Here is a 25,441-nt window from a genome sequence, read left to right as displayed (position 1 = left end):
GATCCTCGGGTCAGGGTGAGGGAAGGTGAGAAGCCCAAATCCAGGCCCCTAAAGCCAGAGACCCCGAGCTCTGACCCAGAAGCCCATGGCAGGTTTGGAGGGTCAAAAGCGGCCCGAGCCCCAGACTCCCCTCCTACCTAAGGCATCCGGCCCGGCCCCGGCCCGGGGACCAGCACCTACGTCAGCGGCTCGGAAGCCAGGTGCTCCTGGGGCAGGTGAGAGGCCTCACCAGCGCCCCTTGGCTCTCTCCCCGTCCGTGCTGGAGGAGGGCGGCTCCCCACGCCTCAGCTCAGACCCCTCCTCTGCCTGTGAGTCTGGGGGCCCTCCATGAGAAGTTTTAAGTTCAGAGAAGCAACATTTCCCTGATAAAGATATGGCCCATTAGAATACAGACCGGAGACTGGCTGAGCTGTGAGAGGCGCGGCGCCATTGGTCGAAACCCACACAGGCCTCACATTGGCTTTTCCAAGACAAATTGCACTTTGAAAGATTGACTGTAAAATCAGCCAGGGTGTGTGTCTCTGTGTGTGTGTGTGTGTGTGTGTATGAGAGAGAGAGGGAGGGAGGGAGAAGAGAGAGAGAAGAGAGAGAATGAGCTCTGGAAGCTCTGTTCATTCTCAGAGGGTCTACCAGCTCCTGGTCTCCCAAGCCCAGCATCTAGGGAAAGGTGGGTACCTGGGGCCCCCTGGAGGCTCCTGAGGCAGCCGCTCCCCTGAGGGTGAGGAGGCCAGGGTCGGGGTCACTGTCCTGGGGTGCGCAGACCCCTTTATGTGCAGATACCCAAGCCAGTGGGGGAGTATGGTGTCTGAGTGTGGATGCTTCTCTTCCTCCGAGCTGGGATGGGTAAGTGGGGAGGCTGGGCTTTGGCTGGGGGGTGGGGGCTGGGGCTGTGGATCTCTGTGACCGGCCGGAGAGCCTGGGAGTGGGAGCCTGCCAGCAGACTGGGGCGGGGGGTGGGAGGGGAGCAGCTCTGCGCCTGCCGGGTGTGTGCTCTTCCCACCTCCGCCTCCGAGCAGACTTTCCTGATTCCCTCTCTTCTCCCGTCTTCCTCCTCCAAGGAATCACTTGTGCCTCTGCTGGAGCCCATTGCCATGTTCTGTCTGGCTTGGCAGCTGGGTTGGAAAGCTGTGATGGCTGAGATGGCTGTTGATTCAGTGGTGGGCCCCCCTGGCAGGCACTTGGTTGGTGCTCACTCATTATTTGACTGAGTTGCAGAGCACCCATATGCCTTTTTTTTCTAATGAATTTTTTTTTACAATATACAAGGCTCTACTGGGGGCCATCTTCCGTTTTACAAACAGGGAAGCCATGGTGAATACCCGGTTGTTTCTGCATGGGACAGAATCCTTTCTTGCAGTTCTTGTTGTTGTTTTGTTTTGTTTTTAAAAGTGGAAACCAGCATGCCACTGGTCTGAACATGGAAAATGACAGGACATTAGTGACTGTCAGGCGGACAGACTTCTGTCCCTCCTCCGCGGGGCAGTTCCAAAGCCTTTCCTGATCAGGCTGTGGGCTCCTTGGCTGTCTGAACAGTGGCAGGTGGGAGAAAAGAGGTGCCCTTCGCTGGCCTTCTCCCAGGCTTCCGGCTGGAGATCTGGACCCAGGACTTGGGGAGGGCTCCCCTCTCACACAGAGCCTGCCTCTCCCCACGCTGCTATCTGTTCCTGGTGGAACTGGCTGCCCCCAGCCATGTTCTCTGTAGCGTACATGATGTAGGCTAATGCAAGAAAGACCTCACACAGGCTGTGGAGGTTATTTCTCTACAAGTTTAGACTAAAAACAAGAAAAAAGGATCTTACCCCTCTGAGTTGGCTGTGCTACCAAGCTGCCCATCCCAACCATTTGGGAGCCTTAATTCCGATTTCCAGTGTCGCCACCTGACACCCCCTCCCCCCCAGGCGACTGTGATCCTGAAACTGTGCTTTTGAAACAGCTCTGGGCCATGCGGCTGCACAGCCTCGGCTGGTGCCTGGTCGAGGGTGGCTTTTCTGAGAGAGAAGCTACAGATTCCGAGTGAGGGTCGCCCGTGCTCCTCAGACCCTGCGAATATGACTTGGTCACCCCCTAATGATGGGAACTTATGAGGAAGAAAACCTGCAGCAGATGATTTCTTATTTACTGCCAGGCGTGACAAAGGCATTCACGTTCGGGAATCCCAGGAGGGCAAACTGAAAAGACTTTAGCAATTGTTTGATCCATTCCCCCATTTGACAGATGAGAAAACTGAGGCCAGCTTGGTGACCAGCCTCATGAAGTGTTAGGAACTAGTGAGGAACAGGGCAATTTTCTCAAAAGTTCTTGAACTTTGAATGACATTGAGTGCAGGGGCCAGACACCTTCACAGGGAGGGACTGGGGGGGGGTCCCCCCTTAGCGTATACTGTGGGTTCAACCATGCACCCTGGGGGAGTGTGGTGCCCCCCTCCACCACCTTGGACTTGCTCCCATCTCATGGTAATCCTTAGGAGACAGAAATCTGTCTTACTAACCCCAGCGGTTTGGTGGACTTCTCCCAGGATGGGTGGTCTGATGAAGGGGCTGTCCAGGTTTCCAGGAAGGGGACACCCCCCCACACACCGGGGGGGGGAGGGAGGGAGGATGCAGGCCTCCCTGCTGACTGATCCCACCCCCGGACTCCTTCAGGCCCCAACCCAGGCTTCACTCTTGCCCCAGCACCTCAGATTGCCCCAGGCCAAGCCAGGAAGGAGAGATGGAGCCCTGTGCCGTGAGTCAATTTCTTTATTAATTTTGACATTTGTTCAGCTGGTGTAGGGAGAATGGTCTATACATCAGAGTAGGGTGGGGGGATTCTCTCCCGATAACAGAGCATTTGGGAGAGAGCCAAGAAAAGAGTCATTTTCATAACAATTAAAAAAATCAGGGTAATTCCAAAACTTCTAAAAAGCGTCTAATGTGCAGACTGCAGCATTCTCTAGGCATCGTGTGGAGACCCCAAACTCCTCCCCTACCAGCTCCTACTAGCAACTGGAGCGCACAGCCATGCGGCCAAGGGCCTGGGGCCGCCGGGCCAAGCAGCCATGCCACACGCAGCGGAGGGTGCCAAAGCATAGCCTGGAGCCGCGGGGCCCACGCGGGGCTCCACGAGGGGCTACTGGGGGGGCGGCGGCCTGCGGGGGACGGCGCGGGGTCGAGGAGGGGAGGCGGGCCCGGCGCCTGTCTTCCCCGGGCCGACCGGCCCGCCGCGCTCCTCCCATCCCCGGCGGAGCCCGCCGGCTCCCGCGGTGGCCCCGGCGCCCGGCCCGACGCGGAGGAGCGCGGCGCTCCGGCGCCCAGGCACGGGGGCCGGGGCCGCGCCTCCCGGGACGCAGCGCTGGGCGCCGGCTTGGCCTCCGGCGCCCGGGCCTGCCCCTCGGAAAGCCGAGCGCCCGCCGCCCGGTCGGAGCGGTCGGAGCGGTCGGAGCGGAGCGCCTCGGCCGGCCCCGGGCGCGTGGGGCCTGCGGCCTCCGCCGGGAGACGTGTGCGCTGGTGACGGGCACCAGGGCCGCGGGGGCTCGGTCGTGAGGGAGCCTCTGTGCTACTTGGAAGGTCGGATGTGTCCGAGGCCGCCTCAGGAGCGGCAGGGAGGAAGGTGACAGGACGTCCGCAAACAAAGGCCCTCGCGAGCGAGCAGAGCCTGCCAGTCTCTCTCCCGGCCCTAGGGGGCGCCCGCCGGGGCCGGGCGGGGCGGATTGTGCTGATTCGGGCCTCGCTCCGCCGGAGGCTCCGGTGTCGCTTTAAGGCTCTTCCCTGGTGGCACCGAGGCGAGGAACAGCCCGCTGTCGGTCTCCTTCCTGCTCTGCCCGAGGGCCTGGCCCAGGAGGCGCTCCTTCCCAGCCCGGGGCCTCCCGGGGGCCGGCTGCGCTCTCCTCCCCCTGCCCCTGTGGTCAGGAGTGGGCCCCTCGCCCGCCTCTCCCAGTGGGGCAGAGGGGCTTGGTCAGAGTGGGGGCACTGAGGCTGTCCGGCCTAGGCCCCCCATCCTGTGGGCTGCCTGGACTTAGAGCACCAAGTTGGCTCTGGGAGACCTTTTTTGGGGAGGGGGCGGCTGACTTCTAAGAACTGGCAGATACATTCACTAGCCCTACTCCCTTCCTCTTTCACTGAAAGACAGGCTGTAGCTCCTTCTCCCGCAGCCTGGAGAAGTCCTCAGGAGCTGAGCTGTTAGTGCTTTGTACATACTGCTAAAGGGTTTCTATCGGTTTGCATAGTATTTATTGTTTTTCATATACACAAGGCTGATTACTGTACAGTTTACACTTTGAACACAGACTATGATATAAGTGCTTGAAGATATAGGAAACCTCTTCTCTATTGAACATGCTGGTGCAATCCTGGGACAGCCACCGGCCCGCCCCCAGCTGAGAGAGAACCCCCTTTCAGAGGGGGTACTGGCTCCCTTTGAGGCCTACAGCTGAGCCTGGGGGGGCGGTCCTCGCCTCAGATTCTTAAGTCCCTAACACAAGGAACCCCGAATGCACTCTCAAGGTAATGATTTTCCATTGGAAGATGATTAATACTGAAACTGGCAGAGAGAGAGAGAGAGAGAGAGAACATAAAAAAATTCCAGTTTGTCCACAGGAGATTCTATACACCTTTGGACGTCACAGTAAAATCTGTGTGTATACTGAGGAGAGGGGAGAGGGGAGAGGTGCTTGTGTGTGTGTGCGCGTGTCCTGAATGTCATGTAGAACATTCTGGGAGAAGCGGCCCCCTGGGGAGTGGGATGGGATGGCACAAATGGAATGGAGGCCTGTGTCGGTGGGGAAGACTGGCAGATGAGGACATGGCATTAAGGTGCCGAACTGATTTGGTGCCTAGTTTTCTTTCTTTTTTTTTTTTTTTTTTTCTTTCCAGGAAGCCCACATGGATTTCCTACAGATGAGGTTGAAAAAAAAGTACCCTGTAACAAGTCAAAATTAAAATGATTTTACAAAATATACCATCCCCAAGCACAAAAGAGCCCTTGTTCACTTTCGCATTCCGCGCTCTCTCGCGCTGGTTTTCTATCCCCCTCTCTCTCTCCCCAACCCCCTTCTCGAGGCGTTTGTCCTGATTCCCGACAGAGATCCGTGGTCGCTAGAGGCAGGATTGAGGACTGTAGGTCATGCGTCTACAGTCAGTCGTTCATGCGAATAGAAGACCAAAGGAAGTCCCTTACAGAGATCATGCCGTTAGCCTGGAGGAACAGGTGCACCATTCCGGAGCCCTCCGCTCCAGCGCTCCTCCCGTGTGCATGGCAGAGTATGTGGAGTTCAAGGGTTGGGTGTCGAGGTGTGATCCTGAGGGACACAAAAAGAGAAGGAGTTACTTAGGATCTAAAGGGGCAACTCCCAGCAAAAAACCCAACTACTGAGTTTTGTGCTGGCTGCTGAGGCAGGGTCTGATCCAGGAAAAGCAGCCTCCCCAAGCCAGGCAAGGAGGTGAAAGACCTTGAGCTCAGAGCTCCCTGACCCTCCTGAACTGCCAGCCATCCTTCTCCCTCTCCCCAGCCCAGAGGCTGCCTCTCAGGGGTGGTTGCCCAAGCCTGCGTGGGTCCCCTGCCCAAGTGGACGAGCTCCCCAGAAAACCCTCCTGTGTGTGCTCTGTGCCTCAGAGAGGAGGCAGGAGGCTCCCACGCCTGCGGTCCCCTGGGGAGAAATTCCCTTGAGTAGATCCTTGGACCTAGGAAGGGGGCCAAGTTCATAAGCCAGGGCTTGTGCTAGAAGGCAGCAGTGCCCTCCACTTTCTCAGTTCAGTTCAGCCAACACGCACTGATGTCTCTCAGTGCCAGCCCTGGGGACCCAGAGATGGAGCAGACATGATCACAGACAGCCTCAGGAGCTTGGGACCTCAGGGGACAGCCGTCCCTCTTTGGCTCTGGTCTATAAGCTCTTACTGTCAAGTTCCTCTGGCTCCTCTCCCCACGCCCTGGGGGTGGACAGCCTCTGCGGTGGCAAAGAGATCTCTTTTTTTAAGAGATCTTTGAAAAAAAAAAACGGGTGCATTCTCCCCAGGACATTGTGTATCTTTGGCTGGAGAAGAGCAGCTTTGCCTGCAGAGTGAAGTCCACTTCCTGCAGCTTGGGGTTCACAGGGAGACACCGCTCCTGCCATGTCTTGGTGCCTCGTCCCCCACCTCCTCCCTGGGGTGAGAACTCTGTGTTTCCAGGACTAGCCACTCAGGATTCCATCTGCAGGACCTTGGGATGGATGGGGGGGGAAGGAGCACACTTAAATAAAGAGGAGCTGACAGTCTCCTGGGCGGCGTAGGAAGTGACACGGAAAGGCAGAGACTCACTCCGCGGCGGAGCTGTCCCCAGATAGGGAGCTGTCCTGGGCCCTACAGGTGACATGGTTACAGAGGAAGCTGGAGGGGGTCAAGGGGAACTCAACTCTGAGTGGTCCTCCAGGGGTGGGAGGGCCGGGCTAGGTCCCTTGCCAGAGGCTGCCACACAGCCAAACACAGGCCTTCTGCTGCTGTCACCCTGGAGGGCAAGACTCTTTCGTCACCGCCTGAGCTTCTCTGTCGGCCAAGCTGGCTTCCTCCAAGCCTTCCGAACCCACGGTGCGCACCAGCTTCCTGCCTTGTTCGCGGCCCTCCCCTCACGGATGCTGTCCTGTCCCCTCTCTGCGGAAGCTCTGCTCACCACCCTCAAGACCTCTCCTCCAGGAAGCCTCCCTGATAACCCCGGCTCCTTGTCATTTCTCTCCTCTCAGCTCTGGAAGCTTCCCACTCCCTCCACCACCCTTCACTGAGAGCGATCACAGGGCATAGTGGGTAAGAGCAGGAACTCTGAAGCCAGCCGGGTTGCCTGAGTTCATATTCTGTCTCTGCCGATTTCCCTGGTCCCATTACTTGCACTCTCTGTGACTCAGTTTCCTCTGCTATTAAACGAGGGCAATAACAGGCTGCACCTCATTAGATGGTGGTGATGTTTCAAAGAGCTTCTGAGTGCTCGGGACAGTGTATGTGGATGTACACTCTGACTGGGCTCTCTTCCCTGTCTCAGACCTGCGGCATCTCCCCGGCTGGAGCAGAAACACTCTGAGGGCCAGGGCCCGGCCTTAGCCTTCCCAGGGGTCCGCCCCCCACTCAGGGCTAAGCACGCCTCGAACAAGAGACCTCGTAAAAGTTTGAGCCTGGGGAAAACAGCCGACCACCTTCCACTTTTCTGCCCAGATGCAGCACAGAGGAGAGAGGTCAAGGCTTAGAGATCATTCTACGGTGACCGCTTTGGTTAAGCTGAGACTCTGGGAGGAGCAGAGATGGGTCTCGTGGGAGCACCCAGCAGTGGCAGGGGTAGGACTGGAAGGCAGGTCTCCTGGCTGCGTCCGGGACCCTTCCACTGCCCTGCACCTCTTGTCCCAAGAGAAAGGTCTCACCCTATAAAGAACGGGGACAAGTGGCGGTCCTGCTCCGTGCCTGTCCCGCCCCATCCCTGTGTGCGGTACCTCCTATTCCCACCCTGCCCAGTGTCTGTGGCCCTCTCCCCTCTCCCTCAGCCCCAGACTCGCACGCCTGCAATGGCTGGCGAGTAGGGTGGCCTGGAACTTAAAACAGCAACATAAAACATGACCCCCTTGCCTCCCTGCCCCTTCCCAGGGAGATGACTAATTGCTTAACTTTTAAACTTACTAAAACAGCCCATTGTTGGAGCTAACACAAGCTCTGAGAACCACAGTGTCTGAATGGAAAGCGTCTCTTCAAAAGGAAAACAAGGAAAAGCTGCAGCCTTGTTGTGCCGCAGCTTCCCTGAAAGTTCCAGAAGCCAGAGCCACGGCGATGCAGAGAGATGCCAAGACCAGCGCCTGCCCAGGCTGCGGGTAGCCCAGCAGACGTCGGGGCTGCCCCTGCCACCGCCCTCCAGCTGCCCGCTCCACGCCGCTGCTCCCGCACAGCGCACACCCCAAGTCTTGGACCCACCTCCTGGGGCCCGGAGCAAAACCCACCAGTTGCTACCGTCACCAGCCGTCAGGCCCTGAATAAACAGCAGTATGGTAGCGTCTCAAACACCAGAAAGCACCCTTCCCCCCACGTGCCAGGCCTTAGATACAGAGTCCTTCCCAAGGTGGGGGTGACTGGGGGGGAATCGATGGGTGAGGGGGTCTAGTCACTCCTCACCTGGGGTGGGGGCATTCTGCCATCTTTGAGCAAACTTCTAACCTTCATTCCTTGCGGCCCGCTTTTTAAATACCAAGTGTACAACTTGCTATCAAGTCCGCGTCACCTCTAGGAGGTTTGGAAGGAAAACCAAAATTGGTCAGAAGAACTCACTCTTCAATACACATAAAAATCACTTGAGGAGCTGGAGGCAGAATCCCGAGTTCCAGAATTTTAATTCAGTAGGTCAGGGGCAGGGGCTGGGAATCTGCATTTTAACCCGACTCTCGGGTGACACTTGGAGAAATAGCGAGTGGGAATTGAACAATGTATACAGCCTTTCACAAACACGCCCCATCCATCCCGGAAACCATCCTACAGGGCAAGGGCGTGATGCGGCTGAGATTTCATGGTTAAGGAACCCGAGGCGTGGCGGGGTCGGCTGACCTGCCCCTGGTCAAGCTAGGATGGGCACTGACTGAGCACAGCTGTCCTGCCCTCCTCACCACAGCCTGCCCAGGGACCACGACTATTTCTAAACCTCTCAAAAGAATGGAAGGGACCGTCTGCAATCTCCCTCCGGGGGACGGAAGCTCAGGGCAAGGGACTAGTGCAAGGCCACACCACCTGGAACAGGAGGCCAGGCCTTGCATCTAGATTCCCAAGCCCCAGCTTTGACTCTCTCTGAAACCGACACAGTAAACTCTCGACATTCGCAGTGGTCATGTTCGAGAAAGTTGCCAACACTGCACACTGCTCTCAAGGAAAATGCCCAGTTAGGTTCCTGTGAGCCTCCGTTCAACACATCTTTGTCAAACAATGAATACATAACCTTGTCTCACGTGTGTTTCTGTATAAGGACACCTTATTTAATACTGCTGATCCCGTAACTCCCCATGGACTGTGCCCTGACTCACGGCCAGTGACTCTTAACTAACACATGTATTTGTCCCCGTGGGGCACATCCCAGTCTTCTTGCTCTTAGGAACTCGAGACAGCACTTGGGCACTAGGCTAGGGAGCCATTTTAAACAGCAAAATCAACAAAAAGCACAAAAATGCAAACAACATGGCACTGAACACAAATCTTTCACCATCGTGTGTGTGTGTGTGTGTGTGTGTGTGTCTGTGAATGACCACGAAAGCACTGTGTGTGTGGGGGTTTGGGGGTTAACATAAATTTTAGCCAGGGGGCAAATTTGCAAGTGTGGAACCTGGGAATACTGAGGGCCGGCTGTACGGGCTCGCGAGTGGGTGGCAGGAAGTGCTGAGAGGATCTGCTCTGTGGTCTTTGTCCTGTTGTGCGGGTTCAGCACTGCAGGCTGCCCGCCAGGCCCTTCGGGACCGGGCAGGAGCCTGTTCCACGCTGCCTCCCTCACCACTGTCCCCACCGCATACTTCCCTGGCCTTTTCTTGGCAGAGGCCCCGGCACCGTGCTGGAGCCAGGCTGCCCAGTGCTCCCCACACCCATGCTCAGTGGTCTGGAACCCTATCGCCTTTGGGGGCTTCAGCCACCTTGCAGAACATCCACAGAAATTAAAAAAAAAAAAAATTTCCAGGTTCCTGCCTTCCTCCCAGACTGGCTTCTGGGCTGCCTCTTTCCTGTTCAGGAACATGAGTCGAAGGAACCCGAGCCAAACAGAAGCGGAGATGTAGAGCCCCTGCCGCTGCTGATCCGTAAGAAAGAATCAGGCAGAAGAGGGCATTTTTCCTTCTCCTCCCTGCTCCTTCAAATTGTTTGCACCTTTGGATTCTTTCCAGGACTCACCCCAGCTAATCTAAACCAGCAGCCTGGTGGCACCCTTGGCAATGCCGGGGTTAATACTGTGACCTCCTTAAGCTGCTGAGGAGTCAGGTCTAATTTTATCCTATAACTGGATCCGCAGTCCTTTTTTTTTTTTTTTTGCCCGGTGCTGAGGTATGTTGGGAAGCCCAGAGCCAGCACTTCTGGTGGCTTGGGAGGCAGAGGCCCTGCTTTTTGCTGAATGCAGAAAGCCGGAGCCTGCTTTCCTCTTGGCCCAGAGCCGGGGGGGGGGGGGCTGAAATGCCAAGAACCGGATTAGTGCTATGGTGGGGCCACCATGCTTCCTCGCTTCCCGCCGACTCCCACCCCGATGCATCCTGTACTGAGCTGCCCCGAGCTGGGCACAGCGAACGGCCTCGGGGCAGCTCAGTACAGGATCCCTCAGGGAGGACGGAGGTCAGAGCTGGCCGCCGGAGCCCCCAGCACTGCTCGGGCCTGCTGGAGAGCCTTCGCTGCGGCGTCTTCACGGCCCTCCCTCACTGCAAATCCCCGCACACCCCTGCTCCTCAGCCACGCGGCCCTCATGCTCCCGCACGCATGCACCAAGCCTCGACAGGCCTCCTAGCTTGCGGGGAGGACGCCATCCGCCCCTCGGGCCTGTTCACTTCACCCTTTCCTAGAAAGCAACGGAGTGACCTGTCTCCAGAAGCACCGAGGAGAACAGGCGCCTTGGGTTGCTCAGGACTTTCGAAGGGTTCCAGGCTCAAGAGACAGTGCTGTTCTAAGTCTCTCACTGCTGGAGCTCTGCCGGGGGACTTGCGTTGAAATGGCCCAGCCTAGACAGACTCTCCTGTGCTCCCCTAGGCCTGTCCCCACCGTCCTCCCTCCCCATCGCTTGGCTTTCAGGATAATATCATCACTGAGATTTACTGAGTATTTTCACTCATCAAAGCATTTTCTCAAATTTGTACTTTTGCGCCCCTGGGGAGGTCAATCAGCAGATATTGTTGGCTGTTTTCTTGAGGAGGAAATCGAGACTCAGAGTGACAGTTAGCAGGCTGGGAAACAATCTGTGCCTCGAGGCCACGGCACCCCTGTTCCTCCTGCACCATGCTGGGGGTGGCGGAGCGGGCGGCTCCCCCGGACGAGGGGGAGACGCGAGGAAGTGAGCAGCCATTCCCAGCACCAGCCACTCCTCGAGCACCAGGCCATGCAGAAAGGATGCAGAAAGACGGCGTTACCTCCAAAGAGGCCATTCGAGGGGAGGGGCTAGAGATCACTGCTTCCCCCTTTTTAGGCTGGCCCGCTTCACTATCTGAGCCCCCTTCCTGCTCTCTGTCAGCTCCGGCTGCAGGCTACTCCCTCGCAGCTCCACCTGGAGACAGCAGCAGAGACAGAAGGTAGGACGGATCACAGAGAGACAAGAGATAGGCATGAGAAAGCATGGAGGCCATGGAAACGCTGCCTGCCAGAGGGCACGGAGGCACAGGGGCGAGACGGGTGGGAGGGAGCGTGGTGCCGCCCGAAGCCCAGAGTGGGCGGGCGCACAGGTGAGCAGCCCGTAGAGGTGCTGGGTGCCCCGAGGCGCGGGAGCCTCGGGAGCCTCCAGGAGGCTGCAGCCTCCGCAGTACCTGCGCGTGTCTCATAAAGGAATCAACATCAGCTTCCATCTCACTGCGGTCCTCCAGGGGCCCCTCAGCAATCACCTCCTCGTGCTCCTGGGCGTCAGCGGCACCGGACGAGTCTATCTGCCGAACGACTTTGCGAATGATCTGGAAAAGAGAAGGAGGGGACAAAGGGCCCATGAAGCCACGGAGACGGAGGCTGGGAAGAGCAGGTCCCCTGGCAATGAGATCTGGGGGAGAGGCAGCCTTTGTCCTAAGGCGCCCTTCCTCCAGTGGCCAAGAGCAGGGGCTGGTCTCCCGCACCCCCCACCCCGCCCGCACCAACCCATCACGTGGAAAACAAGCTCTGCACAGCCTCAGGGGGGCTAGAATTTGCAGCCGGTCCATCAATAGCCAGGGTTTTTGCCTCTTGATATTGTTGGAAGGTCCTGCTATCTTCCCCACACCGTGAGCTGCTGAGGGCAGAACAGCTCCTTTTCATCTATAGGGATTCCAGGCAAGTGTGTTCTCTTATTCCCTCACCCAAATATTCCAGCCCTGTCTATTCTGTGCCTACCACGTCCTGGGACCGAGAGATGAAAACACAGGACACCGTCCCTGCCTGCATGAGGCACACTTTGCAAGAGGCAAGATGGACACCTGAGGGGTCTTGCTTCAATTTACTGGGAGCAGCACCACAGAGGGAGCACATACAAGGTCCCCCCTTTGCCCCTTCTTCTCTCTTCTGCCCAGACCTAGCATGGTGCCCAATACTTGACAGGCAAAATCAGCTCTAGTGAATTAAAAGCTGCGACCAATTCAATGCATTTCCACAGCCTTTTTGCTGTCGGAGGCCCGTGGGAGTTCGGGGACCACCACCCTGCTGTCTTACAGCAGCTTCCAGGGCTAGACATCGCTGGGCTAGGTTTGGGCTGTTCCACGGAGCCTGGTCCTTCTGGAACAAAGTAGCAGGAGCTGAATTCAGGTGGAATCAGGTAAAGTGGTTATGAGGAATGTCAGGCCGGACCCCAGATGACCAGAGCTCCCAGCACCTGAACCAGCCCGCCCGAGCCGTGCTGACCCTCTGTTAGGGCAGCAGTGAGAAGCAAGGAGGCGAGTCCAGCACCTTTTAGCTTCTAGCCCCGCTGCCTCTCCCCAGCTCAGGGGCACTCTGTGCACCCACCTTCTTGGTGACAATGTTGCCCTGCTCATCTGTGAATTGTTCCTCTGTCACCTGCTCCCCTGGAATATTCTGAAACTCACTCCCCTAGAATTGTAGAAAAGGAGAAAACTCAAGATTAATAAGTGGGTGGCCTGGGCATAAGGTGGAGGATGAGGGAATTAAAGAGCACAGCCAACAGCCACAGTCGGACAAATCCCCACCACGGCAGGAAACTCCAACTCAGCAAGTAGCAGTGGCCAAACCCAGGGCTCCGAGCATGAGAGGCGCCCCTGGGGGCCGTGGGGCCTGAAGACGGGATGGAGCCCCACGCTTGCAAGAGCCCTGTGTGCCTGATCCCTCACCAGCACCGGGGAGCAGGCAAAACAGGGGCGGTCACGCAAGTGTTACAAAGGAGGCCCTGAGAGAGGAAGCGAGGCACCTAATTTATCTCTCGACAGCCCTTTGCAGCGTGAAAGCCCTTCCACAGCCACCGGCGTCCTGAGTGTGACCTGCCCGCTTCCTGAAGCCGGCTGGGGACAGGGGCAGGCCAAGAACGGGCCTCCCAAGTCCCAGAGCTGAGCTGCCCGCGCCACCGCAGCGTGGCGGTCCCAGTGGGCTCCACAGCCCCCGGCTCCGGCTTCTGACTCGGGGTCCCGTCCCTTCCCCCAGCTGCTGCCCACGCACATGGCGGTGCTGTGCCCTCAGCCGTGTCTCCTGCCTGGCGGTTACCTTCAGGAAAACCCGACGCCGGACCACCCTGGTGGAGATGGTCTCCTCGTCGTCACTCACGCCCTCGCTCTCCCCCAGCTCCTTGTCCAGCTCCTGGTGGATACGTTTCAGCACAAAGCACAGGGAGCCCTTGACAATGTGCATCACGTTCTGACAGCTGACCAGAAAGAAGCCCAGGAGCACTAGGGTGACCAGGAGCTGGGTGATGAAAGTCCACATCCTCACCTCCTCAGCAGCTGGGCCCTCTGGGGACTAGTGGGGCCAGGGCTCCGGCCGCTGTGGGGGTCCAACCTCTCATTCTCCTCTCAGACTCCCGCGTGCCCCTGGGACCCCTTGCATTCTCTCTCCGCAGGAGACTGGATGGCCCCTCACTAGAACTGCCCGCTGAGTGCCCTCCTGCCGAGCAGCCCCAGGCTCTGCCCTCACGCCTGGGTGACATCAGGCTTCGGTAATTTTAGCTCCCCAAACCAGCTGCTGGGGCTGTCCAACTGGGCTAGAAGGGAGCGGGCAGGTGCGCGTGTCACAGCGGGCACTGAAAGCGCATGTCAAAGTCACTCTGTGGGTGACGGGCGCCCCGCCCCGTCCTCTTGCCCCGCCCCCCCAGGCCTGCCCGGCCGCATGCGCACTAGAAGCAGTTCTGTCCAGGGAAGTGTTCTCTTTCCGGGACTCCAGGAAATAAGATGTCCGGAGAATGTGGCCACTTGTGTGTTTCTCTAGGCGGTTACTGCTGTGGTCAGAATGGAGCTCACCCCCACCCACAGGGATGGGACCGGCTACTACCCTGGAGGGAGAGTTAAGGGTTTACTTCAAAAATAGCCCTGGGATGAGTGATTTGCTCAGGCCTAACCAAATTAGCTCAGCAGGGGTCCAGCACAGGTAGGGGGGCCACCGGGAAGCCCGTGCAATTCCCGTCAGCCCTGAGGGCCCTCGGCATGCACCCCCCCTTCCCTGGGCCCAGCAACCCTAAACGTAAGCGTGTAACTGGTGTGTCTATTTAAGGCCTGTCCTCAAAGGCTCTTCCCAGGCTGGGCCGTCAGCGCCCACGAGCAGGAACCACGCGCTTGAGGCTCGCCTTTGCAGAGCTGATTCACAAACGCAGCTGTGGCGGCTGTGGCCCACAGGAATTTCACTTTCCGGATCAGGCTGTGCCGCTCTGAGTAACAGTCCACATGGCAGAGGGAACAAAGATCTGGGGCACAGCCCAGCGACTTGCAGCTCACCCACTGCGGGGGCCAGGGAACTCTGGGTGCCTTCTCTGGGAAACAGGGACGGACTGAGGCGCTCCCCCTACCCCATCCGGCGAGGAGCGCCGGGGTCGGGGTACCATCATGATGAAGAGTCAGCGCAGGCCCTCACGCCCGGAGTACCGCTCCGTAGGCACTGCGCTGTGTGTACTCCACGGACGAACTCAGTGAAGCCTTCCGACAGCCCTACCATGCAGGTTCTATGACTTTTCCATTTTACACAAAGACAATGGATGCACAGAGTCAAAGAGTAAGTAAATGAAAGGGTCCGATTTCAAGCTCCCGTCACTACACAGCACTGCCTCGTTTCCACAAGGAAGCACCTGGAGAAATAAAAGCCCACCGCACATGCAAAGGAGCTGGGCGCCTGCGAGCATTCGGTTTGGGCCCAGCCAAGGGGAGCCCAACCTCACATATTTCCAGCTGGGGCCTCAGAGAAGAATGTCGTACAGTCATTTCAGGCTTGCCTCCCTAGCCCCAAATTATAGGGCATCTTTCTCTCTCTCCGTCAATGTTTTCAGAGATCCACCGGAAATACTAGTCAATGAGGTCTCTGCAAACCCTTGCCCCCTGGGGTCCCGTCAGATGATTAGGACGACAGCTCATCTATGCCATCTAATCCTGTCCTGGACCTGAAAGGCGGTAGGCCTGGTGGCCCTGCACACTCACTCGCTCTGACTGGGAAGCAGGAGATCCGGACTCTCCTGGCCCTCACACTGCATCGCTGTGTGACCCTGGAGAAGCCCTCAGCCTCTCTGGGGCCTCAGCTTCCTCATTTATAAACAAGGCAGTTGGACCCTATGACCTAGAAGGTTTCTCCTGTGACCCCCTGGAGTGCTCCTGCTTTCTCCCCAGTCCTCCCCTCACCAAAGGCTAGCTGCGAAGGGGCCCGGGATAGGAAGGCTCCTGGCATCCTTCTCTTTCCCCAGGAATCAGGAATCAGACCCAGTTAAGAGCACCTGTGCTCTCGGCCAAGTGCTTGCTATTAGGAGTACAAGTGCCAAAGAGGAGCCTGCTGGCCAAGAATGCATGGGGTGGTCTGGGGTTAAAAACGGACACAGCTGCCTGTCCTGTCCAAGGCACATCCTGGGAGGGAAGCAGTCTACATAAAACCTTACTGGATTCCTAGCAGTTCTTTGCAGACGGCAGCCCAGGACTGTTGTGGAGTTAACCTAGTCATGGGGGCCCCAACGTGCCTGCTAGGGCTCAGGTTCAGGTAGGGCAGAGGGAAGAGAAAGTGGCAGAAGGCGGGGGTGGGGGGGGAGATGAAAAGCTCTCAGATGAGGATGAACCATAAGAAACCAAATGAGATGCAGAACACATTGTTTATGCACACACTAAAAATACACAGGCATGGAACAGCGGTGCATACATTAAAAAGGCACACCTTAATGAGATGTCTGGGATTTGTTTCAAAAAAATATGTTGGGGGGAGAAAAGAGATGGGTAGGTATTGATGAAACAGGATTGACCATAATTGGGCAACTGTGGCGCCTAGGTGGTGTGTGCACGGAAATTAATACGCTATTCTGTCTGTTTTTGTATTTCTTTGCGATTTTTCATAATAAAAAAATATTCCCCAGACACATTAAAATGGAGATCTATGGGAATGGGAATGGGGAGTGAAGGTAAAGTGAACAGATGAAGGAAGTACAGCAGGGCAAACCCGGCGTGGGGAGGGAGGTCTGAGGGAGGCAGGGACGGCAGGTGGGGAGCGAGGCAGGGCGCCTCTCCTGGTCCACCTGCTGAACCCCACCCAGAGGATCGCAGCATTCCCAAGCCAGCGAACCTTGGCAATAATCCATGCACTCCTCGTTTCCTGGTGAGCAAACCAAGGTGCTGAGAAGCGAGTGGCTTGTCCGTGGCCACGCAGACCATGGTAGGACGAGAGTTAGCCTAACACCTAGGTCTCTCTGCTCTACGCCCTTCCTAAAACACAACGGAAAAAGAAAACAAAGACCGCGGCTTTGCAACCAGCCAGACCTAACTCCAAAGCCCACCTCGGATCCTGTGACCGTGGGCAACCTGCCCAACCATCCGCTGCCACATGGGAGTAACAGCTGAGAGCCAAGGGAGTGTGAGCATGACAACCACACAGGCCCTGCCTGGGATACTTGGGGGCTCCAGGGGGCTCCGGGAATGTTAGCTCCTCCCTTCCCTCAGCAGAGACCATGACTTTGTATCCTTACTGCTAGAGAAAGTGAGTCCCTGCCACAATTTCTAAAGAAAGGAAGCAGGCTAGGCCCGGGGCTCGCCTGAAGGAGAGGCCGCCCTCCGCCTCAGGCCCTTCCAGCACCGCTGTGGACATCGGCAGGTGCCTCTGTGCGCGCCCTCACCTCTGCCATCCGGGAGAAAGTGCTCCGAGCCTCCTGCACCCACGCTTGGTGGCTTTGTCGTCTCCGTTCCCTGCTCTCAGCTTCTGGCGGCTCTTCCCAAACGTGCTCAGTTGCAGACACCAGGACCTTCTCATACTCCTGAGAACCACTGGGCTCCAGCTCTTGGATGGTGGTGACCGTACTCTGGAAGGAGTGTGGGCCTTGGGTGACCTCCTCTGGCCAGGAACCTTGGGCAGCATCTTGCAGGTACGAGACAATGGAGCCTTCCTCATCCCAGTCCTGCAGTCTGGGGTCCAGGAAGAGAGAAAGGACACCTGGTCATCCTTCAGTCTCTGGCTGCTCAGATACCCTCCCCCTCCAGAGCTGGAGGGATGGGCCTGCGTGAGCAAATCCCACAGCCAGCACACAGCTGCCTGTCCTGTCCAGAGAGGCCCAGATGGTCCGTCTGTGCTGTCCAGGTGGAAAGGGCCATGGGGACCAGTACCACTGGCCCCATCCCTTTAAGTGGACGGCTCTCCTCCCTGGGCTCCTGAGGCACTTGGCTCACCCAGATGGGCGTCACCCAGGTCTCCACGCCCATCACCTCACCGCCTCCCCTCCAGCCCTCCGGGCCGCCTGCCCTCCACAGTCCTTATCCCAGCACTCGTCCAATAAGGTGGCCACTCTCTCCCCTGGAAACACGCTCTTCTATGGCTTCCAAGACACCACATTTGCCTGATTTCCCCGCACCCTCTCTGGCTACCACTTCTCGGTGTCCTTTGTTGGTTTCTCCTAATTTCTCTGACTCCTGAACATGGGAGCACCCCAGGGCTCCGTTCTCAGACCTCATCTCTACCTACACCCACAGTAAGCTCATTCGGTCCACGGCTTCACACCCCGTCTGTGTGTTCTGCATGCCCCAGTGTGCACACAGCCTCTCTTCCTTGACCTACAGATGTGTAGACCCAACTGCCTCCTGCACATCTCTGCTTTGGGGGTCTAATAGGCATCTCGGGGATAGCACAGTCAAGTCCACACTCATGACCTTCTCCCGAGCCTGTCCCACCCAGTCTTCCCCACACTGCAGTATAGTATTTTCGTCCTTCCAGTGGACAGATCGAGGGTACCAGTAAGCTCTGACGTCTCTCGGTCTCTCACACTCCACGTCTTGTTTGTTCAGTGAACCTTCTGGTTCAGCTTTCAAGTATATATCCTGAGCACAATCACTCTGGCCACCAGCGCTGCTACCATCTTGGCCCATACCAGCAGCAATGCTTGCCTCCTGGCTCATCTCCCTGCCTTGAGCCCTGGCCATGTCAGGCTGCTCTCAAGGCAACTGCCACATCGCCTCACTTCTCTGCTCAAAACCCTCTGGTGGCTCCCCATTCCACCCAGTAAATGCCAAAGTCTTTCGTCTTTCTAGAGCCTCAAGGCCTGGCATGTCTGGCCCCATTACCTCCCTCAATCACTCTGCGGTGATCAGTGACCTTCTCACTGTTCCTCGACTGTGCCTACTGCAAGGCCTTTGTGCTGGCTGGGCCTCCTGCCGGATATGTGCCCTCGGTATTCACATGGCTCACCCCTCAATTCCTCTGCTCTTTACTCCAACATTGTGGTCTCAGGCTTCCCTCATTTCGGCCATCTCCTCTCCACACACATACATACGACCTATCTCCCCACTTTTATTTTCCTTTTTTAGCACCATCACCTAACTTTTCCCTTTTCTTCTGGGGGGAGGGTGGTGGTGGTGGAGAGGGGCAGAGGGAGGAGGGAGAGAATCTCAAGCAGGCTTTATGCCCAGCATGGAGCCCAACATGGGGCTTGATCTTACAACCCTGAGATCGTGACCTGAGCCAAAATCAAGAGTAGAATGCTTACCAACTGAGCCACCCAGGGGCTCACTTCTCCCTTTTAATTACTTTCCATTTCACTGGCTTTATCTCATTTATTGTCCGTTTCCCCGCTAGAACATAAACTTCTTGCAGATGGAGGCTTTCGTCTGTTCTGTTCAATGCCACGTTCCCTGCACCTAGGCACGGTTCACAGGTGCCCGGCACCCAGTAGGCACTCCATACATACTGTTGGGGGAGTGACCGAAATTCACCTGTCCCCACTGGAAGGCTTACCGCGGTCAGAGACCCAAACTGTACCACACCGAGGCCTAGCACCAGGCCTTCTGGTTCCCCCCTGCGAGGCCGGGCTCCTCGTGGTGCAGCGGCCGGGCCAGCATGCAGTGTGCGCAATGCGCACCCAGTCAGTGCTGCTCAGTGACTGGCTGTCCCAGGTTGCTGGGGGGTGGCCTCGGCCACAGGGATGCCACCCACCGTTTCACTCTGAATCCCCATGGGCCCTGTCCATCCAACTCTCACTGCTCACCAAAGGATTCGTTTGGGAAACGAAAATGAAACGACATAAATCCTTGCTGTCCCATCTTGTAAATGGTCTTCTTTCCCTCCGCCTAGGGTATTCGGGCCACACTGGATGGACCCCGGGGAAGGGCCCAGTCAGCCTGGGCTTCTGAGAGGGCCAGAGGAGCCAGGAGCGTGGGAAGAGGAAATGAGAACAGGTTGCCCGAGGCCTGGCCAGACCTGAGCCACGCGGGTATGGTGGGTGTGCACAGCCTTCAGGGGGCACATGGACCATCTCCTTGCTTTAGGGAAACTTTAGGAAGCAATTTCGGGGGAAAGGGCCACTGCGGCTCAGCTCCTATGCCAGTCCCGGGAGGCCAAAGTGGTCCCCCGCACTCCACCCAGCCCCGGGGGTATGGTCCCCCCACTCCCAGCCACGGAGGTAAGTCGGGCCTGAGGCCCAAGACCCTCAGCATCTGCCCCCACGGCTGCCTGCTGCAGGCCCAGGAGCAGCCCAGGAGAGCACCAATCTCTCCACAGTGGAAAGCTCTGCCCTGCGCCTACTAAGCCCACCAGCCTCACACTTTCAACAGGGTAAAGCAGAAGGGCACCATTATCAGCTCTGTCACACGCAGGCTGTGTGACTGCCTGAGTCACTCCCCTGGGCCCTGGTGCCTCTAGGTTTCTAAATATGGTCTTCCCCAATAAGCACCCAATAACGACAGGGGCCCAGAGCACCTACCCTCAGCTGCACTCGAGAGAGGTGGCTGGCCCGAGCCTTATAATCTCTCTCCTCATGCCCTCCTCTGTGCCAACCGCCCCCCCACCAGCCTCTCTCCGGCGGGCCACACCCGGGGGGCATCTTGGGCCAAGACTGGCCTTTGCAGATCACGGCTCAACACCCACAGGACAGAGGCCTGAGCGACGGCTCCCGGGCACCTACCAATTCCCTCTGTGCTCCCCGTCAGCCACAATGTCCCCTGAAGCCTGGGAAGACGGATCCTGCCCCGGCAGCCCAGCCCTTACCTGCCCTGGCGCGGCTCCACCGCCCGACTCCCGCCGGGGGACGCTGGGATGCGGGCTTGCGCCCTCTGCTGGCCTGAAACAAGAGACACTTCATTCTCTGAGTCCCGCCCTGCACCTGTGGAGTCCTCCTGCCTCTCGTGACCTGGCAGCTTCTCTTCTGACCTCTGACCTTCTTCCTGGTCAAGCAAATCGATAAGGCCATTTATGGCATCTGAATCCACTGTGTCGTCCTCCACGAGGTCCAGAGAGCCCAGCGTGGGGCCCTGGGGTCCCTCGGAGAGCACCCCCTCCGGCTTCCACTCATGGCCGGTGGTGTCCAAGTCCTCGGCTTTGCTGCACTCCAGAGAGGAGTCCTCAGCAGTGACCAGAGAGGGTGTGAGGCCCGCGGACCACACCTGCATGTCAGACATCTCCAGCATGGCGTCATGCTCCGTGGCCGCCAAGGGGATGGCGTCTATGACGGCCACCTCGTTCCAGTACTGGTCTGCACGCAGCGGAGAGGGAAGCGCGTAGTGCAGGGAGGCAGGGGACAGCAGCTCGTCCTGCAGCGAGGAGTAACCTGGATGGGCAGACAGAGGGCAACATGCTCCAGAAGCGATTTCTGTCACACACCTTACGTGCAAATCCACGCACACGCACACGCACACACAGGCACGGCCATAGATATGCATGCACATTCCGGGTAGGGAGGCTTTCCAAGCTCAGTGTCCAATGCTCAGGCCTGTGGCCGCTGCCCAGAGCACGGGCGCAGGAAAAACAAGGCTCTGGGGTGGGCAGGGGACAGCCAGGAGGTGGGGGCGGAGAACAGGGCTCCTTTGCTGAAATGGCAAAGAGAAGAGACTGGAATTCTTTCTTATCCAGTTCAGAGCGCTAGATCAAGAAGCCTTGCTCCGAAGGATCTGTGCTCCAATCTGTCTCCAACCAGATGAAAGCCCACTTCTTGATGTCTGGGCAGAAAGAAATGTTGCTCTCTCTTTGCTCAAAACATCCCTTTAGCACAGTCCTTGGGGTAACCAGCCAGGGATGTCCCTTCAAGGGAGGGAACAGCCCCCCCCCCAGATCTGGGGCCAGTAACCAAGCTGCCTTGGAGGGGCCTGATGGGGTACACTGAACACCCACCCTCCGTGCGGTGGTCAAATGGGAAACCACTTGGTTCCAGATGAAGTCACTTTTCCTCAAGTTGCATACTGGCTTTGGAAACTCTGAATGATCTAAAGTGGCATGAGTGAGCGTCCTGAGGGTTCAGAATAGGGGGCCAGGCCAGAGGGCAGCAGGAGGTACCAGGCCCATCGCGGCTGTGTCAGTGCTCTGCCCGGAAGCTCCTGGCCCGCAGGCCCTGCCAACCCCAGGTCAGCAGTGAGCTGGTGGGACTGCGGCCCGTGAGCTCAGGCCCCCACATGCCTGGCCCCGTGGTCACTGTGGCCTGTTCACACATCTGTCCCTTGAGACTGGCTCAGATACGCGTCCCTGCTAGTCTTCTGCTCGGCTCTGGCATGGGCTCCCTCATGTTCAGAAGTGACTCGGAGCCTGAGTGAGGGGCACATGTAAGTGCATGAGGAATCTGAGGGTGAGCCGAATGGGCAATGTTCCGTCAGTTGGCTCCTCTGCTCTCCTCTAGCCAGGAGTGGGGGTCCGTGGATAGGGCAAAGAGGGCCTCTGACTCCCCTTCAGAGCTCGTGCCAATCTGTGGGTGGGAGAAGGGACCGGAAGACAAGCTTCTCCATTCGACTCAGCTTAGCTGGGGAACCGGTGCCTAAAGACCCAGTAGCGCCAAAACAGGACCCCTGGGTATGGGTGAGGCCGCCCCTACAGTCTCTAGGGACCTTCCTGTGCCCAGAGAGGCCCCTAACCTAGCATCCAGACTCTTCGTGCCACCATTCACCCCCCACCCCCCCGGCATCCAGCTCTTCCCGGGGCTTGGCCTTTCTCCCACACAGATGGACCCTCCTCATCCCCAGGCTGGACACAGCTCCGGCTCTCTCACTGCTTCTCTACTGGAGACGAAGCTATCTGTGGCTATCCTCATTCACTTACTTGTTCAACCCAAAGATACTAACTGAGGGCCACTTACATGCCGGGGACTGTGCTAGAGGGTTGAGGATTACAAACACACCAATGCGCGCAAACAAGACAGGTTCTCTTCACCCTCTGTTTTCTTGGGGTTTTCCCAGCGACTTCGGCTCACCTCGTTTCCCCCCCATCTTTGAACCCGTCCTGTGTTCCCTTGCTAAGCTGGTTCATGGGACAGTACACTCTTTGAAGGCAGGGATGGTGTCTCCCTCTCCCTCCCACTTTCCTAGAACAGGATTGGGACTCCATAGGCCCTGGTGACTACTGCAGAACTCTCCAGATGCGTGAGGAGGACTTGTGTCCCAGGTGCCAGAAACCATGCTGTATGATTGACATACATCCTCTCTTCATCATCCCAGGAGAGTTTTCTTCCTGACTGATCTCTATAAGTCTCTGTGGTTCCGGAGCCCACGATGAGAAGTGGGAGGAAGAGACCATTAGGTGCTGGGTGGCTGGAAGGGTAGCACTGTGCTTGCAGACTAACAGCTCTGGCCAAACAAGGAGGAACAAAGAAGAGGTGGGAGAGTAGGAGAAATGAGTGGGCCAAATCTTCCTGTGTTAAATCCAAATCACTGTAAGTGGAACCTCGACCTAAGGAATTGGGAAACCAAGGTCAATGGCCTTCAAACCCTCCATGGAAATCTCTCCGGAATATATGTGAGCAGAACATTTGAGAGTCAAGTGATTATTTTTCTTATTCCCCCCCTTTTTAAAAAAAAAGATTTTATTCATTTACTTGAGAGAGAGAGAGCACATGAGCGGGGGAGGGGGGCGCAGAGGGAGAGGGAGAAGCAGGCTCCTCGCTGAGCAGGGAGCCCGACTCGGGGCTCGATCCCAGAACCCTAGGATCATGACCTGAGCTGAAGGCAGATGCTTAACCGACTGAAACACCTAAGCACTCCTCTTCTTATTCTTGAAGGCATTATTATATTGTTTCCATTACTAATTAAGCATCTATTTTGTAAAAAAAAAAAAATACCTAATATGTTATTTTTAGTTGTCACAACAACCCTACAAGGAAAGCAATATTTCTCCTACTCTATAGATTAGCAAACTAGAGTTTGCTAATGTGGCCTGTTCACACATCTGTCCCTTGAACCTAGAGGTTCAGGAACTGGCTCAGGGCACACAGTAAGAGTGGTCTTGTCACTAGATTTTGCCATTAGTATCTTTTAAAATTGCTTTATTGAAGTATAGTTGACATACAGTAAGTGCACATATTTTCAAGTAGCTAATTGGATAAGTTCCAAGAAACCATCACCACAACGAAAAGAGGGATATTCATCGCCCTTGAAAGGTGTCCTCACGTTTCTTTGCAATCCTTCCTTCTGCGTCCCCATTCCCAGGTAACCACTGATCTGCTTCTGTCACTGTACATTAGGTTGCATTTCCCAGAACTTTCTATAAATGGACTTACACAGTGTATACTCTTTTCTGTCTGGTTTCTTTCACTGGGCCTAGTGATTTGGGTATCACCCATGCTGTTGAATTCATCGATGATTTATCCATTGTTACCGCTGAGCTGTATTCCTTTAGGTGGGTACATCACAGGTGGTTCATCCATTCACCTGTTAATGCACATGTGAGTTGCTTCCAGTTTGGGGCTGTTACAAATAAAGCTGCTTGTCCGTGTGAACATATGTTTTTTCTTTTGGGTACACACCTAGGAACCGAGTGGCTGGATCATAGGATAGGTGTATTTTAACTTCTCAAGAAGCAAAGTCTTTTCCAAATTCGCTGTCCCGTTTTACATTCGCACCAGCAGTGGATGAGAGGGCCAGTTCCTCCCTATCCTCATTGACACCTGGTATGATTGGCCTTTTCCATTTTAGCCATTCTTACGGGGGGGTCGTGGGATCTCCTTGTAGTTTTAATTTGTATTTTCCTAATGACTAACAATGCTGAGCATCTTTTTATGTGCTTATTTGCCATCTGTATCTCTTCTAGGTTAACTGTTCAAATTTTCTGTTCTCCTAAAAATTGGACTGTTTGTTTTCTTCTGAGTTTTGAGAGTTCTTTACATATTCTAGATACAAGTCCTATATCAGATGATTATTTCCAATATTTTCTCCCAATCTGTGGCTTAATTTTTCACTTTCTTAACAGTGTATTTTGAATAGCAAAAGTTTTTTAAATTTGATGAAGCCCGATTTATCATTTTTTACAGATTGCACTTTTAGTGTCGTAGCTAAGAAATCTTTGCCTTAACCAAGATTTCTAAGGTTTTCTTTTATGTTTCCTTCTAGAAGTTGTATAGTTTTATGTTTATTTCTATAAGTTTTTATGTTAGGTTTTACATTTAAGCTGCCATCCACTTTGAGTTAATTTTTGTATGTGCTGATGCAAGGTATGAATCCAAGTTCATTTTTGCTTATGAAAATCCAATTATTCCAGCCCCACTTGTAAAAATTACCCTTTCTCCACCGAATTGCCTTTGCACTTTTGTTGAAAATCAGTTGTTCATATAGATGTGGTTCTATTTCTGGACTCCATTCTGTTCACTAATTTATCCATCTTTTGTTGTTGTTGCTGTTTTTTTTTTTTTTTAATCAGGAATGGATATTGGATTTGTCAAATACTTTTTCTTCTTCTATTGTGATAATCATGTGGTTTTTCTTTTTGAGTTTGTTAATCTGATGGATTACACTGATTTATTTATTTCCATTCTTTTAAATTTATTAAGATGTGTTTTATGGCCCAGAATATGGTCTATCTTGGTGAATGTTCCATGTGAACTTGAGAAAAATGTGTATTCTGCTGCTGTTGGATGAAGTAGGCTATAGATGTCAGTCACATCCAGTTGATGATGGTCTTGTTGAGTTCAACTGTCCTCACCCATTTTCTGCCTACTGGGTCTGTCCATTTCTGACACAGGGGTGCTAGAGTTTCCAACTCTGATAGTGGATTCATCTGTTTCTCCTTGCAGTTCTCTCAGTTTTTGCCTCCCATAGTTTGATGCTCTGTTGTTAGGCACATACATGTTAAGGATTACTATGCCTTCTTGCAGAACTGACCTCTTTATCATTATGTAATGCCCCTCTTTATCCCTGATAACTTTCTTTGCTTTGAGGTCTGCTCTGTCTGAAATTAATATAGTTTCTCATGTATTCTTTTGATTAGTGTTA

General features: G+C 55.6%; 1 protein-coding gene across 13 annotated transcripts in view; it reads right to left on the bottom strand.

Moving 5' to 3' along the window:
* Positions 1–3,419: 3,419 nt before the first annotated feature.
* Positions 3,420–25,441, bottom strand: part of ANK1 (ankyrin 1) — a 206,540-nt gene continuing 184,518 nt past the window's right edge. For 4 of the 13 annotated variants that reach the window (XM_032413332.1, XM_032413339.1, XM_032413333.1 and 1 more), the window contains 6 exons: positions 20,247–20,805; positions 16,894–17,179; positions 12,606–12,689; positions 11,450–11,590; positions 11,060–11,193; positions 3,420–5,275 (listed from right to left, as the gene is read on the bottom strand). In XM_032413332.1, coding sequence (XP_032269223.1) covers positions 11,095–11,193; positions 11,450–11,590; positions 12,606–12,689; positions 16,894–17,179; positions 20,247–20,805 — 1,169 coding nt within the window. In that variant the 3' untranslated portion in view covers positions 3,420–5,275; positions 11,060–11,094. Of the gene's footprint in view, positions 5,276–11,059; positions 11,194–11,449; positions 11,591–12,605; positions 12,690–13,313; positions 13,663–16,893; positions 17,180–20,246; positions 20,806–25,441 lie in introns of those variants that run through there. The other 9 variants (XM_032413335.1, XM_032413338.1, XM_032413341.1 and 6 more) reach the window with 5 other exon arrangements.

This window comes from Phoca vitulina, unplaced genomic scaffold (assembly GCF_004348235.1).
Source record: "Phoca vitulina isolate PV1807 unplaced genomic scaffold, GSC_HSeal_1.0 scaffold15, whole genome shotgun sequence".
Taxonomy (NCBI): Eukaryota; Metazoa; Chordata; class Mammalia; order Carnivora; family Phocidae; genus Phoca; species Phoca vitulina.
This window is presented reverse-complemented; position numbering and strand designations above follow the sequence as displayed.